The sequence below is a fragment of the Exophiala dermatitidis genome (assembly GCF_000230625.1).
Source record: "Exophiala dermatitidis NIH/UT8656 unplaced genomic scaffold supercont1.4, whole genome shotgun sequence".
NCBI classification, from domain to species: Eukaryota; Fungi; Ascomycota; class Eurotiomycetes; order Chaetothyriales; family Herpotrichiellaceae; genus Exophiala; species Exophiala dermatitidis.
The window spans coordinates 553,820-570,850 of record NW_008751649.1 but is presented as its reverse complement, the minus strand read 5'-3'; the positions used below and the strand labels follow the sequence as shown (position 1 = coordinate 570,850).

Genomic DNA, 17,031 nt, shown 5'->3' with positions numbered 1-17,031 from the left:
GGATACGAGTACCTAGGTAATCATTGCTTTGAGATCACGTCACGTCATCACTAATCTCACTGATGCCTCCTTAGCTATCTGGGTCAGTTGTCGTGATAAATTGCATTGACCTTGCTACATCCATCCTATGACTATTCTGATATCTGTCACCTTCATCTCCACTGGCAGCCGTCTGTCTGATAACCAGAAACTCATTCTTCGCCTGTTTCTCGTCAACGCACAATGCCTACTGCCGTCGTGACCGGGGCCAACAGTGGCATCGCCCACGCCTTTGCCAACATACTGCTCGACGAGGTCAGCATTGCCAAAAACACTAGCACATTGCCATCAAAATTGCTCTAGGATGACACTCAGGTAGGGGTACAAAGTGTACGCCGTCGATCGAGACGATGGAGAAGGGCTTAAAGCTCTGCAATCCAAGCAAGCCCATACTGCAGTTGTCGACGTGACTGCACCCGATTCGATCCGGGACTTCAAGGACTCGCTGGGTGATATCCCGATTGATCTTTTACTCAACATTGCAGGTTCGAAATCACCATCTGTGATCCCGTCTTCAAGTGTCTGTGAAGTGGAGTCCACTGATCGATACAAAAGGTGTCGCCTCCCCATCCGATGAGGATAGTCTGACGACCACCAACCTTGATGTCCTACAACGTACCTTTGCCGTCAATACTTTCGGACCCTTGCTTTTGACTCAAGCTCTATTACTCAACCTGTCAAAGGCATCCAATCCCAAGATCGGGATCGTGTCCAGTCGCGTGGGGTCTATCGGCGACAACAGCTCCGGTGGACATTACGCCTATCGCGCGTCCAAAGCTGCGGTCAACAGCATCGGCAAGAGCATGGCCGTGGATCTCAAAGCCAAAGGGGTCACGGTCATGCTTCTGCACCCTGGCTTTGTGAGGACAAACTTATTGCCCAAGGCCAACATGCCACCAGAGACGGTTGAACCGGAAGAGGCTGCGAGGAAATTGTGGGAGAATATTGTCAAGAAGAAAGGGATCGATGAGAGCGGCAAGTTTTGGCATCGTGAGGGCTTTGAATTGCCTTGGTGATGTCTAACTCCTGTTCCCATGCAAGGACTGGTTGTCAAATGTTACGCCCGTATGTCGACGGCGTAAATGTATCAATCCAGACTTGAAGAGGAGGACAGTCTGGTGTTACCACCATGCTTACAAACCATGGTGTATGTTATCGTCTAGGTCCAGATATACCTAGTATACACATATACCAGTCGATGTCGCTCGTCATTCGCACTACTAGTAGGTTATCGCCGAAGTGGAGACTGGTTCAATGGTGTGAATTGTCAATTCCAAGGTTGTCAATTGTCGACATCCTCGGCAAAGGGTCGGCTTATCTTCCCGAAGCGTCTTCGTCTCCAACAACATGGGGCTTCATTAGAAATCAACTTCAGTTCAACACAATGATGCTTTAACCTCCAGTCTGATATTGATACTACTTGTATAGAATCTCGTTGATATTCTTTTATTCCTCTTCTTTAGATCTGTCGTTCTCTATACTAGATTGGTATTGTCCCCTCTCACGCTCCGAGTCGCGCATGTTTAAAGCTCGGTCTCTACCTCTCAGCCTTGCCAGTCAGTCGATTCGCAGCGTCGCAATCATGTCAACATCAACGCCAGCTCGTCCAACGACTCTAAACCCCGGCGTGCCCGGCCTACCCTACTTCACCCCCGCCCATGAACACAACCCAGGCACGCCGGTCAAACTCTCATCAGAAACACCAACACTATTCACCCCACTGAAAATCCGATCCAAAACGCTACGCAACCGAATCATCGTCGCTCCCATGTGTCAATACTCAGCGGCCCCATCAGGGCCCGAAATCGGCCAACTAACAGACTACCACATCGCAACCCTAGGCCACTACGCACTCAAGGGAGCCGGACTCGTCATCATCGAAGCGACGGGCGTCCAAGCTAACGGGCGCATCACGCCCAACTGTCCCGGAATCTGGAGCGACTCCCAAACCGCAAGTTTCAGACGCGTGTCCGACTTTATAAAGTCTCAAGGGGCCCTATCTGGAATTCAACTAGCGCACGCGGGGCGGAAAGCCAGCACAGTTGCTCCCTGGATCGCCGCTCGCGCAGGGAAACCTTCGCTCCGCGCCGACAGCGACGTCGGCGGATGGCCAGACAATGTCGTTGGACCGATGGGCGGACCTGAAGAGTCCTGGGACGGCAAAGGGTTAGCTGACGACGGCGGATTCTGGCCTCCGCGCCAGTTGAGCGTGGACGACATCAAAGAACTCGTGCAAGCATGGGCCGACGCGGCACGCAGGTCCGTCGAGGCCGGTATCGATGTGATTGAAATCCACGCCGCGCATGGGTATCTTCTTCATCAGTTTCTGAGTCCCATTACGAACCGTCGAACGGATCAATATGGAGGCAGTTTTGAGAACCGGATTCGACTGTTAGTTGAGATCGTGCAGGCTGTAAGATCTGCGATTCCGGATACGATGCCTTTGTTGCTCCGGGTCAGTGCGACGGAGTGGATGGAGGATACGGAGCCGGGGAATAAATTCGGCAGTTGGGATCTTGAAAGTACTATCAGACTGGCGCGTCTGTTGCCAAGTTTGGGAGTTGATTTCCTTGATCCCAGCAGTGGGGGCAATCATCCCTTGCAGCGGATTAATATGTTTGCCTCGAAGGATTATCAGACGAAGAACTCCCATCGGATTCGGCAGGTCATGAAGGCTGAGAATCTGGATTTGCTTGTTGGTGCGGTGGGTCTCATTACTGAAGCGGAACAGGCACGCGACATTGTTGAGGATGGTAGCGTGCATCAAGACGGAGCAGGAGCCGGAGCAGGAGAAGGTTTGGATCGCAGTATCGGCGAAGAAGCCGCCGCTGCTAAACAAATCACCGATGCAAAGGGGGGCAAGGAGCCCATGGCCGACGCGATCCTGGTGGCCCGCCAGTTTCTCAGAGAGCCCGAGTGGGTGTTGAAAGTGGCGTGGAGGTTGGGCGTCGATGTGGCGTGGCCAAGTCAGTTTAACAGAGTCCGATTCCCCAAGTTGTGAACTTAAGTTTGCTTCAAGTTGTTGGACTTGAAGATCAGTGGGATTTAAGAGAGATTGGCATTAGCAATCAACGTAAACGGAGCGGACGGGATGGCGGATACATACAGACACAAACACCACCTTGATACTGATAGACCGAAAGAATGCCTGACGCTGCAGTCCTTGGGTTTGGCCATGTCTCAGTTTGCGTCTCTGATCGACTTGAACATCACATCAACCACATCACATCACCTGCTCGCGTCACCTTGACTTTTTTTTGTTATTCTTTATTTTTTTATTTTGTTATCTTTTCCACGCCTCGTTTTTGTTAATATAATTGACTGCTGCAAACACGAAACTCTCAACTTTTGTTATCCTTTGCGCGACTAGAATGTTTTTGTTGTTGAAGATTGACTGTTGTCCAAAGTTACAGACCTGACTTCGGCCACACCATCACAGCTTACACGCACACACAGCCCACACTTCCGTCCACACTACGGCCAGACAAATTGCAAATCCAACAGGAATCAGGGACACAAATTGACACCTTGGCCGCCCGGCCGTTGACTTTTAGCTAGGTACAATGGCAGAGACTGTCCTTACTGTACTATTCCGGCTCTCTCAGCACAGCCTCGTGTCACTCCGGATCTTGTTGCCCTGACACAACGGCAACTAGTCTGCAAATCAAGCCTTGCATTGTACGACTTTTTGGTCAGTGACGAGTCTCTTTTCTTGCTGAAGATCTGTCATGGCATGGCATGGCGTGGTATGGCGTGTTGGTTGTTATCATCGCTCCGGACTTCCGCGAAGTATGTGAGTTGAGTTTCAATGTCCTATGCATTTTGACCCATTGCAATGCAATGCAGTACAGCAGTCAGTGCAATGGACTGCACGATCAAGGTCGGTCCTCGGATTTTGTTTCATTTTTGGATCCCTTGCTACGTACTATGCCCCCTCTGCAATGCACCGACACCGCATGCTATATCTAGCATTTGGTGCCACTTCAAGTCATGTCTGCTCGCTCCAGACAGACAAGTTTTCAAGCTGTCCCTATCTGTTGCCATGGACTCTCTTCAGCCACAGCAATTGAAGATTCTCTGAAGACGACAGAAGTCACTCTTTTGTCACTCTTTTGTCTCTCTCGCTACTAAGGCCTCAGGTAACCGGTACCCCATGACTTGCCAAAGCCTCAAAGTCTGATACCGAGGGACCCATTCAATGGCCATCATGTCCTCCTCTCGGCTGCTCTTGCAGAGACTAGGCATCTTTCTGTGTCTTATTTCCTCTGTCATCAGCAACACCACCCCTCGACCGGTCCCAGTTCCCGTCCAGCACGACTCCAATTTCGTTCCAGACATCGTACTTCGAGTCGACGTGGCCACCATCCAATTAAATTGCCAGCCTCGTCTATCGACCTTGATCAACGGGACGTACCCAGCGCCGCCGATCTACCTCGAACCCGAGCGAACGACTTGGATCAGAGTATACAATGACGCATATTTCAATACCACAATGGTAGCTATGCCTCTGGATCCAGACCCAAACCTTCCCAGACCTGAATCTTCCGGCCCACTGACCATATGTTCTACTACAGCACTGGCACGGTCTATCACTATCAACGGCCCCCTACGCCGACGGCACGCCCCAAGCCTCGCAATGGCCCATCCCACCAGGTCATTTCTTCGACTACGAACTTCACCCCAGCGCTGCTGAAGCAGGGACATCATTCTACCATTCTCACGTCGGGTTTCAAGCAATTACGGCCTCTGGACCTTTAATAGTCAAAGACGCCAGTCCCCTGCCGTACGCGTATGACGACGAAATCATCCTGAAAATCGGCGACTTGTATCCCCAGGACGACAAGACGATAGAAACGGAACTGACTAGCATTCCATTCCGATGGATAGGCGATCCGTCCGCTTTGCTAGTCAATGGCCAGAGTGGAACAACAATATCGCAGCCACAGACACAGTCAACAACAACAAACTCGAACAGTGTCAACTCGACCGAGGCTGGTTCTGACACCTCATGTCAGCCGTGGGTTATGAATGTCTTACCAGAAAAAATATATCGCGTTCGTTTGATCGGCGCCACCACGATCTCGTTGGTCCTATTTGGATTCGAGGACCACGACAACCTCACCATCATCGAAACGGACAGTGCGTACGTCTCTCCCGTGCAGACAGACCATATGCAAGTCGACACGGGCCAGCGGTTCAGTTTTTTGTTGCCGACGAAAAGCCGAGAGGAACTGGCAGCAACAAACAAATCGACTTTCTGGATCCAGTTCGAAACGAGACAAGATGACCGGGTTGTTTCGGCGTGGGCGCTGCTCAACTATACTTTGGACGCATCGGCATCAGATCCATCAGACAGTGATAGTGACCAATACTCACCTCCAGCTGCGCCCGCCACGCCCAGCAGTATTCCGTCCTCCTCGGTTGTCAGCCTCCCGAACAACGTCACCTCTTGGATGGAATATACCTTTATCAACCCCCCTTTCGCCGGGTACGACTCACCCCCGCTGTCGTCCGAAGTCACCAGACGAGTCATCATTTCGACTCTACAACTGCTCAACACCACGACTCAGAACACACTCATGGTCTCGAACAATGCCTCGTGGTTCGACGGGCCTCCACTCGGCCCGAGCGTACATGTTCCGTATCTTGTAGAGATTTTACAGAACGAAACCATTAACGGCGGGGTGCCAGATTTTGACGGAGCAATTGGTTCCAATTCCAATTCCAATTCCACTTCTTCAACGTTCCCTTTCGAGGGGTCTGGGTTCGACCCGTTGACAAACACATACCCAGCACGGATTGGCGAAGTCATTGAAATTGTATGGCAAAACGCCGCGTCGTCGCCTGCCCGCGTTTTCGGCGCTCATCCAATGCATGCCCACGGCGGCCATTACTGGGATATGGGGTCCGGACAAGGCGTGTATAGTCCGGCCGTACATGCGGAGATGTTGCGTGCGAATTCTGTCGTTGTCGATGCACCTGATGACGGAGAAAACAGCAGCACGCCATGGTCTTCTCAACAGATAATAGTTCCTTACCCTGGCTCCCGCCGTGACACGACCTTGCTCTACAAGTACGCCTCGCTGGGTACGTATCCTGGCGAATTGAACGGGTGGCGCGTCTGGCGGGTCCGTGTCACCGAGCGCAACGTCGGCGTCTGGATGATGCATTGCCATATTTTGCAGCATATCATCATGGGTCAACAGACCGTTTGGCTGTTTGGGACTCCGGAGGAGATTAGGCAGCATGTCGAGCCTGTCCAGGGCAGTTTGGACGGGTATTTCAATTTCGGCGGCGATGTGGTTGGTCGAACTGGGACTGGCTATGATGGCCAACAGGAAGGAGGTGAAGAGTGGCACCGTGGCAATGATACAGTTTGGGGGAATGGCCCGAGACCGAACGGTGAGGAAGCAGTGAAAGGCAAGAAGATGAACAAGCCGAATGGCAAGGGTAGGGTGAAGAACAAAGGTGAAGCAGGATGGAAGCAGGGGAGTAAAGATGAAGCGATCGAGGTCATGCAGTTTTTTGAGTGATATCGTAGACCCTGCCTGCGTCACGACTCGGAGTGATGGTGGCCATGAGTGCAAGATACATGCTGTTGGCGCCAGCGGCGGCGGTGGTGGTGGGGACGAGTTGCCTGCTTTCCAATGGTGTTTATCGTCCCTCGGGATTTGTTGCGCAGAGCGATGACTTATTAATTCGATCAAGTTCAATAACTTCAATTTTCGTCCAGTTCAAGACGGAATGTTTTCAGTCCATTAGACACCACCATATTGATCAGTGGCCTCCTCATACTAGTAGATCTCTGAGATGTTCTGGTAGCCTTTGATGCAAGAAATATAGTGTGCTGTATGACATTTGGATTCTGCAGCTAGACTTTTGGATCAACCGAAGGAGTTGATCGACTGTCAATCGCGCGTTAACATGGTCTTTAAATATTACCTAGGTAGTAGATTCTAGGGAGAGGTGCCAATTAGGGTGGAGCTGTGATCAGCTGCACTGGATGAACAAATGTAGTCGATGGAGAGAATGCGAGAAGGAAGTATTGTCGTCGAACATAGTACATATACATATACTAGGTAAGAACACTAGCACCACTAGTAGCATAGTACCACACTGCAAGTGTCACTAGCACTGCTGTTAAGCAATACTAACAGCCCTTTCAGATGGGTCGCCTCTCAAAAGCAGCATGAACGCCAAGAAAGGATAATTCAACTCCAGTGCAGCAGTGTACCTGTATCCTCCAGCCGAGCCTCAAGTTCAAGCCAAACTTCAAGCTTGGATCCCGAATATATCACCCTAACGTCCCATTTGTGGATTTCCATGAAGAGCACGAGCAAGCATCTTTTATTCTCATCTGCATCCCTCCCACTGCACGCCATTCTAGAGCAGATTCCTAGTAGGATTGCTCTACCTCGACTCCTCGACTCCTCGAGAATATTTGTAGGAAGGCTTCATTCTCAGATCTGAAGCACATATACATACCCTACACACACGCAAGCACCATCATGGTCCAACAACTCCATCTAGCTCACACTCCGGCCAACTTGGCCCTGTATGTTGCCGTCTACCGTGATGTCGAGAATGTCACGTTCCTCAGGGAACAGTTGCTCGCGGGAAATGCGGAATTTGAATATGCATTTATCGATGCTAGTATGGTGAGCGACCAACCTTGCATTTCAATCTGCTTTCAATCCAATCCAATCCAATTCAATCCAATATCTACCCCTCTTCCGCACATTTGAACCCTTTCTAACACCGATCCCTTTCGCAAAGGTCGTCTCTACCAAACATGCCCTCGCAGCAGCATTCCGCGCCATCAACGACTACATGAACGACCGGCTCAAGTCCCGCAACATTCACTCCGAGATTGTCTTTTCTTTGAGCCCCAACAACAATGTAAGTTTCCTCTTGCCGCCCAATCTGATTACCCCTTAGCAACTACTACGTAGGTCCCAGTATTGACCTTCCTACCACTACAGATCGGTGAAGCATTCCGCCGCTTCGGCGTCTCCGAGACCGCTAGAGACCTACTCGTCATGAAAGTCGCGATGACACCTCAAATCACATTAGAGAGCGTCAGCCAACATTTCTCAACTCATATCCAAGGCAACGAAGTGCCCTTTGATGATGCTACCTTCCAGCAGACGGCCGATTTCGATCGCATTCGGAAAGTATATAAGTTGTCCACTTTGGCACCTAGAACTAAAAAGGGCGGCCCGGTTCCCAAGGTCGACGGCGCCGTTAACGGAGACGCCGCACTTACCAATGGCGATAAAGCGAACTTCAATGAGACTAGGAATCTGGAGGTTCAGATTCTTGGACTTATGGCACTCAGAGGAGCTACGTGATTGGTGGTGTACAGGCACTGGATCACCTCGTTGTACGCCGGACAGAAATTCGAAGCTGTAACCTTTTCAGCAGATGGTATTGCCGTCGCTAAGTCAATCGGGACTCTCTGGTGGGTTTGATTGATGCTGAACTCGACGCCGAGCGGTACGTCGTCCCACAGCGGAGATTGTCGCCTGTCTTCTGGTGTGGGTTGTTGACGGTGTGAGTACCCTTTTCGGGAGAGCTGCTCGACATATCGCAACAGCTCGGGACAAAAGCCCTCATTGGCGGAAGCCTGCCGTGGCTGTCAACTCTCAAGAAACGAGTGCTCTGGGAACAAATGCTCCCCACATCAGAACTCGAAAGCGATATTCAGGAAGATGTCAGCATGCAGTCTAGCCTCGGAAAGGCCTTATCCTTCAGTCCGCCGCCACCATATCTCTTCCAGAAACATGCGGTGACATTACTCTGCCATCCACAGAACAGGACAACCTGAAATGTGTGTTGACACCTTCGTCGCGCCGGGTCGACTTCAATTTTGTCCCCTGACAAATTAGCCTTCTTCCAACATCATCAAATATGACCCTCCCGAATCGAAGCTGCGCCAATATACGCGACAATGATACCATGCCGAGTATAGCCATACCTACCATCACCAAGTCAAACGACGTACTACACCCCAACCATGCTATACACTACTCTATCACCCCATGGAAATGGGATCATGACAATGACGAGAAGATGGAGATGACGATGCCTCCAGTCACAGTGCCATTCTTCCTCAAATCTGTGTCCATCTGCACTTTATCTCCCAATTACAGCCACAATGGGCACAGGTAACAGTACCTAGCTAGGTAGCTGTCTATTCAACTACCTCTTGGGTTCATCCATCCATTCATCCATCCACATTGCTCACACACCATACATTGGCAACCCCCCTTCCCTTCCAGCCACCCTCTTTCCGCAATCCCAGTCCAGCTTGTGGATCAAAGCGACACCATTACCTCATCCCGACCTGGTGAAAACCAATTTGAGTCCCTCGGTAGCGCAATAGTCCGCAGTCTGTCTTGCAACTCTGGTCTCGACTACTACACAATCGATACTTACAGGAACACACATGGGCACTCATGCTTACCGGTGTCAAGTAGTCTAGTATACTATAGTCCACATTTAGCATCATTATTCAGACTGGGCCTCAGAGAACCAAAAATGAACTTGATTTATATATTGGACGCTTCATGTACATCCCTCAGACCCACCTACTACAGTTAGGTACGGTATCTACCTTAGCTACCCGGGACGTACACTTACAGTAGTAACGAAAGCACAGCAGTCGTTACGCACTGGTAAGCCAGCGAAGCGAAACGAGGCAGGCACTGGCAGGCAGGCTCTGCATCTGTCATATCCATGAAGCAAGCAGGCAAGCACCACAGTGAGCACTGCCAAAGAAACCCGATCGACAGAGCAATAACATACATTTCGTACCTTAGTTACGCAGGCAAAGTGTCTGTTCGATTGCATGTTGCGATGCTACTTTGCCTTGCCTTGCCCTGCCTTGCTTTTGGCATGCAATGCTGGCTGACAGGCTGGCTCAGTCGCCTGCCTGCCCCTTCACTTTCCTAGTTAGACAAAACCCAGTCTAGAATGCTTTTTGGAATCATAAAGTTACACACACGCTCGCACACAGAGCTGAGGCATGGTAAGCCCTGACCTCTTGTGCTGGCTTCTTGTCTGGCAAATTCCCTCCCTTTCCCTCCACGACCCGGTTTTCTCCACAGATGGTAATATCATCCTGATCTCCGCAGACCACACCATTGGAAACCAATCCTCCTTCCACTACATGTGACCGCCAATGCATGTCTCACTATCCTTTCCCTTTCCTCCACGAAGCACACTTCTAAGCCCCGGAAAAGAGCTCCAATTGCCGCCTTGAACCTCACCTGACGCAAGAATATCCTCTCTTCCTGCACTTTCAACAACTCTTCGTGAGCTGATCAGAACCAATACAATCAAAAGCAATTTCTTGGTCTGGAGAAAACAAACGCGAAAATCCATCCAACGCCGTCGCTAATCAAACATTTATCGGTTTTGTTGCCGGAGTAAGTGATGGGCAGAGAAGCAGGGTGGTCGTATTTCTTGACCATCCCCAGCTTCTCGCCAGAACAATCTTGTGATTTTCCGAGCGTTAAAACATTGCATAAAACATAAAACCCCAGCCGCCAGACACAGGATCGAAAGACAGAAGGTCAAGTTAATGGATCCGTCCATCAACCCTGCGCTGGGCTTGAGGTTGACTTGCTGACATTCAAGTCAGGAATGATGGTACAAGAGGAATCTAATCCTCTTTTGGAGAAGTCGGCGAGTATTGAGGACTATTTGGAGAATACTGCGGACTGGTGACAGACGTCGGCCGACCCTGTGGACTTGTTGGGGAAGCATTGTACATCGGACTGGTAGGAGAGTACGAAGGACTTGTAGGAGAAGTCGGGCTCGTCGGACTGTATGTCGGAGACGTGGGTGAATAGCTCGGTGACGTGGGAGATTGCTTGTTACCAGTTCCACCGTACATTGGGCTAGTAGGGCTGTACATTGGGGACGTGGGACTGTACACCGGCGACGTCGGCGATGTAGGTGAGGTTGGACTAAACGCCGGCGATGTAGGAGAGTAGCTTGGAGAGGTCGGAGATCCATAAGCCGGGGACGTCGGCGAATAGTTGGGCGACGTGGGAGAATAACTGGGTGAAGTCGGCGAGGCTTGATACCCAGGCGACGTCGGCGAGTATGCAGGTGAAGTAGGAGTAAACGCTGGACTGGCCGGAGAGAAGGACGGTGAAGTCGGTCCAAACCCAGGACTGGTGGCACCAAACATTGGAGAGGTAGGACTATACCCAGCAGTGGGAGAGAAGCCAGGCGACGTTGGGCTTGTTCCACCGAAAGGACTGGCAGGCGAATAACCTCCTGGGCTTCGAGCACCGTATGGACTGAATCCTCCAGCACCACCGAAACCTGGTTGATAATCTGTAAAGCCGCCTGGTGTTTCGGCTCCCGAAGCACGGATTGGCGAGAAAGAAGCACCGTAATCGGGCGAACCAAGATAGCCAGTATCCTGCATGGGAGATCCCATGTCGTATGGAGTGGCAGCACCGTCCAGAAGTTGTTGCGAGCCTTTGACACCGATAGCTCCTCCAAGACCGAGATTGGCGTTGTCACTAACAACTTGAGAGAGCATGTTTTCGTCGAGTAGGATCTCCATTGCACCAGTACCGACAGGAGCAACCTGGCCCAAAATGAGATTCTCCGATACACCACGACAGTCGTCGAGTTCACCGGCAGCCGCAGCCTCCAGCAAAATCTCCACGGTTTGCTCAAAGGAACATCTCATGAGTGCACCGGTGTCGGACTTATTGATACCATGTCGAGTAACAGCCATGACATAACCACGGGCGGTCATGACATCGCAAAGAATACCCAAATGACGAGCATTGACATAAGAACCATCAAAAGACAGCACCTGCGTCAATTCCCGCAGAATAGCGGCTCGGGTGGCTTCAATACCAAGGACTTCAAAGATTTCAGTGAAGCGATTGGTGTAAGTCCGAGTGGTATCAACGCCTTCGATGGCAAGCACTTTGGCAAAGGCACTGCCGCTGGTCTCGAGCACGTACTCATTGCACCGTGGGTCACTCTTGGACATAAACACGGAATTGTCGTCGTCGATGATGGCGCGACTCTTCTGGTCAATGAATGCTCGGGATACTCCAGGAACACCATGGAAAGTCAAATGGTCGAGCATCTCATTCATGAAGCGGCGGAGCACCTCATCATCTTCCTTGCGGTCTTCCTCTTCATCTTTGGCATAGGAATTGACGAGACGAATGCGGATGACTTGCTCGTCAGCGTTGATGTCACTGAAGATGACGGAAAGATCCTTCATGTAGGTCGACTTGATCTTCCCGGCGACATCCTGAATGTTCAAACCCTTATCCAGCAGTTTGGCACGACTCAGGATGATACGCAACAACCATTTGGAGTGAAGGGACAGGTCTGCCTCATTGTCCTCGGGGATGATGAAGTAAGACTCGACCATATCCAAGTCTTCCGGGATGATGGTACTCTGGATATCAGGGTCATACCACAGCTCGCAAGTCTCCGCGACTGACCGCAGGTTGGTGTGCTGCACGCGAGATCGCAGAAGTTTGGCAGCCTCCTTATCACCTGCATTTTCAGGCAGTTGATAAACAGTCATCGAGGGCGTCCGAATGTTCTGGGACACGTTCAAGATTTCCTTGAGACGTGGTACACCCAGGGTAACGTTCTTGGCCGACACACCGGTAAAGTGGAAAGTGTTCAAGGTCATTTGAGTGGCAGGTTCACCAATAGATTGAGCAGCAAGAACACCAACCATTTCACCAGGGTTTGCATGGGCGGCGAGGAATCGACTTTCCACAGCGCCGATGACGTTGTCAAATGCCAGTCTATTCAGACCATGCTCAAGCACCAGCCGCTTGTACGCTAGGCGCGACCGCAACTGAGCCTTAAGCAGAAGTGTGGCATTGGACTGAGCTTCTTTGGAAATAGGGTCATCGCCACGAACAACAACCAAGCGATCCAGCAACTGCTTGACCGCATTGAGAGCATGACGAGGATCCAGATCGGTCTTGTCGCCCCGACGAATCTTGAAGTTCTTCTGGGCTTGATCGATGATACGCGCGATGTTGAGTGGGAGCTGCATAGAGTCTTCCGTACCCTTGCCCATCTTGCGCAGGAACTCTCGAGACTCACGAAGAGCTTCAAGCTCCTCGTCAAACATCTCTTGCAACTCGGTGTCACCTTGGATCTCTCTCGCCTGAAGCAGTTTACCTCTCCACATGGAAGTATCACCGCTCATGATGTCCACGGCATAGCGATTGTTGAAGGCTTTGTCCGACATTGTAATGATGTCAACCTTCTGGTTCTCGATGTGTGCACCATCAAGACCATCTTCTCCGTAGATGAACTGAACGATGTTACCACGAGAGTCACGGACAGTCGAGTCATATTTGACAGTAACCTCTTCCAGTGCCTTGACGAGACGACGCTGGATATAACCTGTCTCGGCAGTCTTGACCGCAGTGTCAATAAGACCTTCACGACCAGCCATGGCGTGGAAGAAGAACTCTGTAGGTGTCAGACCACGCAAGTACGAGTTCTCCACGAAGCCTCGAGACGGTGCAGAGTAGTCGTCCTTTGCAAAGTGAGGCAGAGTTCGATACTTGAAGCCAAAGGGGATACGTTTGCCTTCGACGGCCTGTTGACCGACGATAGCCGTCATCTGGGCGATATTGATCGTGGAACCCTTTGAACCAGCTCGGGCCATGGTGATGGCATTGTTGAGATCCTTCAAGCTGTTCTCGGTGACAGCACCAGCCTGATCACGCGCTTGATTGAGGGCGTTCATGACCTTGCTCTCAAACGTCTGACGGACGTTCATGCCAGGCGACGGTTCCAAGTCCTCTTTATAGGCTCGAATAGTGATCTCCTCGACTTCTTTCTTCTTTTCGTCAACAACTTCTTGAATCTTCCGCACGGTCTCTGGATCGGGTACTGTATCACCAATGCCGATACTGAAACCATTGTGTAGAAGCCAGTAATTGACCACATGCTGAGCGCCGTTGAAGAAAGCCATGGCAGCTTCATGGCCGAACTCGTTGAAGATGGTGTGAATAACACCACCAGCACTCGTTCCCACGAATTTCTTGCTGAACAATCCAAACATCAGGTGGCCTTCGAGGACCATGAGACCGGTATCGTTGGCAGGTACGTATGGGTCTTCGCCTTTCGCGTCCAATCGCTCCAGATTGAGAGCACGTGGAAGGACCATGCTGATCATCTGCTTCCCCGTCCAGCGAGGTCTAGGCTTGATGATAGCAGGTTGAGGGATCACACCGTCCCATTCGGGCACCCAGAGCATGATGTTCATGACTTGTTCTCGGGTCAAAAAGATGTCACGACGACAGATCTTGTAGATACCGCAGAGCGTATCCTGCACGATACCCATCAATGGACCGTTTCGCTGAGGAGACACAATATTGAGCGGAACCATGCAAAGATTGGCAAGCTCAGCTCTCGATTCTTCACTCTGTGGAACGTGCAAGTTCATTTCATCACCATCGAAGTCGGCGTTGTACGGTGTAGTCACGGACAGATTGAGACGGAAAGTTGAGTAAGGCATCACGCGGACACGATGTCCCATCATGGATTCCTTGTGAAGGGAGGGCTGACGGTTGAACAAGATGACATCTCCATCCTGGATATGGCGTTCAACCTTCCACCCGTACTGCAAGGTCATTTCTGAGGCTCGCTTGTGGTGACGCAAATCGATACGCTCGCCCGTGTCTCGAATGACATATCTCGCTCCCGGATGCTCGGTAGGGCCATTCGCCACGAGACGTTTGAGCTTGTCCAGGTTGAAAGGAGTGACGGTTTCGGGATAAGTCAGGGTGCGAGCAATGCTGCGAGGGACACCGACCTCGTCCAATGACAGATTAGGGTCACCTGTGATGACAGTACGAGCAGAGAAATCAACACGCTTGCCCATCAGGTTCTGGCGCAGTCTGCCTTCTTTGCCCTTCAACCGAGCACGGATCGACTTGATGGGACGCCCACTCTTGTGTTGCGCCCGCTCCAACCCAGCGATTTCGTTGTCCATGTATGTGGCGATATGATATTGAAGCAAATCGCACAGATCCACCTTGATATGGTCTGGTGTGCCATCGACTTCCGTCCGCAAGACCGCTTGGTTGGCTCGAATGATATCTCCAAGTTTGAAAGTCAGATCGTCTTCGCCGCGTTGTCCTTGACCACTACCGTCCACGCTTATACTAGGGCGGACTGGTGGAGGAGGAACAGGAAGCGCCGAGAGGATCATCCACTCCGGCCGAGCATAGTCCAGACTGAGACCCATCATTTCCAGGGTTTCGTCAGTCAGAGTGCGGAAGGTGTTGAGTGCATCTTGTGGGAAGATACGTTTCTTGTCCGGCGTGGTGTCTTCCTCATCTTCACCCTTTCGGGCTTTCCAGGTCGCCCATAGTTGCAACCCGCTACGTCGAATCTCTGGCTGCATGTTACCACAACCACCATGTTTGGGTGGCGCAGGTCCCTTGAGTGGCTGATCGGGGTCTTCGGGAGGATCTGCTTCACAGACGTTACGAGGCTTGCTCAACCGCCAAACGGCATCGAACCGCCGCTTTCGATCACGGAGAGAGATGGCGTGGCGAAATTCTTCATTCTAGATTTGAGGTGTCAGTGATCACCCTGAAGAAATTAGATGTAGAGACCAACATCAAGTGCTTTGATCTTGCCACAGTTGAGGCAGACCGTCTCCAAAATCTTCTTGACTTTCCCCATGAAGCCATAGTGATAGACTGGAGTTGCAAGCTTGATGACACCAAAATGACCAGGACATTCCGACATGTTCTCTTCACAAGTACTGCACTTGAAATTGCGATCGATCGTCCCGAGATGAGGATCGTTCGGACCTTTCTCGCGAGGTCTGAGGCGTTGCTCATCCCTGAAGTCAAATGTTAGAGAGACATTTCAGAAGGGTATTTTTGTGGCGGATCTGTATTATCTACATACATCGTCTCCGGATATTCGATTTCGATGACCGCGAGGCGTTCAGTTTCCTTGGCCGAGAAGAGGCCAAACTGAATCTCCTCAACGGTGCGCAGAGGCGCGCTCGAATACGGGAAATTGAGGTTCGACATGATTGCTCGTAATATCCTTGGGATATCCTTGGGAGACGATATTTATTCTTCAGCAACGATCGGGATGATCGCACTCCTGCGCAGATGGCTGCGCGATGTGGCCAGAAATGACCTCCCGCCCTATCGGGCCACCCAAAACAAAGCGACCTTCGCCAGCTGCGCGCTTCACCAATTCTCTCGTTTTTCGACCGATTCTTCCAGGAAAGTGATTGACTCGGCGGTCGGAACGTGTAAGTTCGGGCGCGCGATCGAGTCGAGATGGTTGGAGTGGGAGTGAGATGGAAGAAAGGTGGTCGAGTTGGTAGGGAGCGAGGTCGAAATTTCAAACTGAAGGCGCAGGCGACAGCGCCAAGGAATATCCGGCCTAGCGCAAAACAACCGCCGCAACCTAGAACGTCGCGCCTCACCTCACTATGACTTCACTGGCTTCGCTTCCAGTGACAACCAGCTTACAATTACCTCAGTTGAATAGTACTGCATACGGCTGTCTACAGCGAGAGCAACCGATCTATGTCTCGAGAACTCGATAATTTGGTGGCATTTGAGCCAGGGCAGACGCTGCTATAACGACATGCCCACCGAGAACGGATTGACCCTCGACAATGAATGCAGAGTGTTGAATGAGGTCGTGCACCCCTAGTACAACTATCTTTTTGTCATTTCCTCACAAAGCCATGCCCAGTAGGTACAGACATGGCCATTACGATCGTTTTCATTTCCTGTTGTGTGAGATTTAGCTCATGTTTGCTCTTCGGAGCAACGCTCACTAGTATCTAGAGGATAGTCTTAGACATAGGCAACGCTCTTGACGGGCTTAATGGACAAGAGCTGCACTGTGATGATGGCGCCCTGCACAGTCAGTCACATTTCACTCTCACTAACATTCCTGACTCTTCTCTGTCCATTCCTCTGCCAA

At 51.1% G+C, this 17,031-nt stretch overlaps 5 protein-coding genes across 5 annotated transcripts; 4 read left to right on the top strand and 1 right to left on the bottom strand.

Moving 5' to 3' along the window:
* Nucleotides 1-222: 222 nt before the first annotated feature.
* Nucleotides 223-1,055, top strand: HMPREF1120_04538 (3-oxoacyl-[acyl-carrier protein] reductase; the record flags this gene model as incomplete). Its single annotated transcript, XM_009158669.1, has 3 exons — nt 223-294; nt 359-524; nt 595-1,055. 3 exons carry the CDS (start codon nt 223-225, stop codon nt 1,053-1,055), a joined length of 699 nt encoding a protein of 232 aa, XP_009156917.1.
* Nucleotides 1,056-1,621: 566 nt separating this feature from the next.
* On the top strand, nt 1,622-3,040 carry HMPREF1120_04537 (NADH-dependent flavin oxidoreductase; the record flags this gene model as incomplete). The annotated part of the gene is made up of 1 exon (XM_009158668.1): nt 1,622-3,040. The coding sequence occupies one exon, from the start codon at nt 1,622-1,624 to the stop codon at nt 3,038-3,040; it is 1,419 nt and encodes a 472-aa protein (XP_009156916.1).
* A 1,197-nt stretch (nt 3,041-4,237) lies between these two features.
* Nucleotides 4,238-6,572, top strand: HMPREF1120_04536 (L-ascorbate oxidase; the record flags this gene model as incomplete). The annotated part of the gene is made up of 2 exons (XM_009158667.1): nt 4,238-4,534; nt 4,614-6,572. The coding sequence occupies 2 exons, from the start codon at nt 4,238-4,240 to the stop codon at nt 6,570-6,572; spliced, it is 2,256 nt and encodes a 751-aa protein (XP_009156915.1).
* Nucleotides 6,573-7,293: 721 nt separating this feature from the next.
* Nucleotides 7,294-9,853, top strand: HMPREF1120_04535 (uncharacterized protein). Its single transcript, XM_009158666.1, has 3 exons — nt 7,294-7,697; nt 7,816-7,938; nt 8,022-9,853. Exons 1-3 carry the CDS (start codon nt 7,548-7,550, stop codon nt 8,388-8,390), a joined length of 642 nt encoding a protein of 213 aa, XP_009156914.1. The 5' UTR covers nt 7,294-7,547; the 3' UTR covers nt 8,391-9,853.
* Nucleotides 9,785-16,414, bottom strand: HMPREF1120_04534 (DNA-directed RNA polymerase II subunit A). Its single transcript, XM_009158665.1, has 3 exons — nt 15,988-16,414; nt 15,691-15,919; nt 9,785-15,637 (listed from the first exon to the last, which is right to left on the bottom strand). Exons 1-3 carry the CDS (start codon nt 16,113-16,115, stop codon nt 10,706-10,708), a joined length of 5,289 nt encoding a protein of 1,762 aa, XP_009156913.1. The 5' UTR covers nt 16,116-16,414; the 3' UTR covers nt 9,785-10,705.
* Between the last annotated feature and the right edge of the window lie 617 nt (nt 16,415-17,031).

Excerpts from the sequence above, each read along its gene's own strand:
- HMPREF1120_04535 (XM_009158666.1), top strand. The coding sequence starts at position 7,548 with ATGGTCCAACAACTCCATCTAGCTCACACTCCGGCCAACTTGGCCCTG. Across the intron at positions 7,698-7,815 it reads CATTTATCGATGCTAGTATG|GTCGTCTCTACCAAACATGC; the intron begins GTGAGCGACCAA and ends CCTTTCGCAAAG. Across the intron at positions 7,939-8,021 it reads CTTTGAGCCCCAACAACAAT|ATCGGTGAAGCATTCCGCCG; the intron begins GTAAGTTTCCTC and ends CTACCACTACAG.
- HMPREF1120_04534 (XM_009158665.1), bottom strand. The coding sequence starts at position 16,115 with ATGTCGAACCTCAATTTCCCGTATTCGAGCGCGCCTCTGCGCACCGTT. Across the intron at positions 15,920-15,987 it reads ATCGAATATCCGGAGACGAT|GGATGAGCAACGCCTCAGAC; the intron begins GTATGTAGATAA and ends ATTTGACTTCAG. Across the intron at positions 15,638-15,690 it reads GCAAGATCAAAGCACTTGAT|AATGAAGAATTTCGCCACGC; the intron begins GTTGGTCTCTAC and ends CCTCAAATCTAG.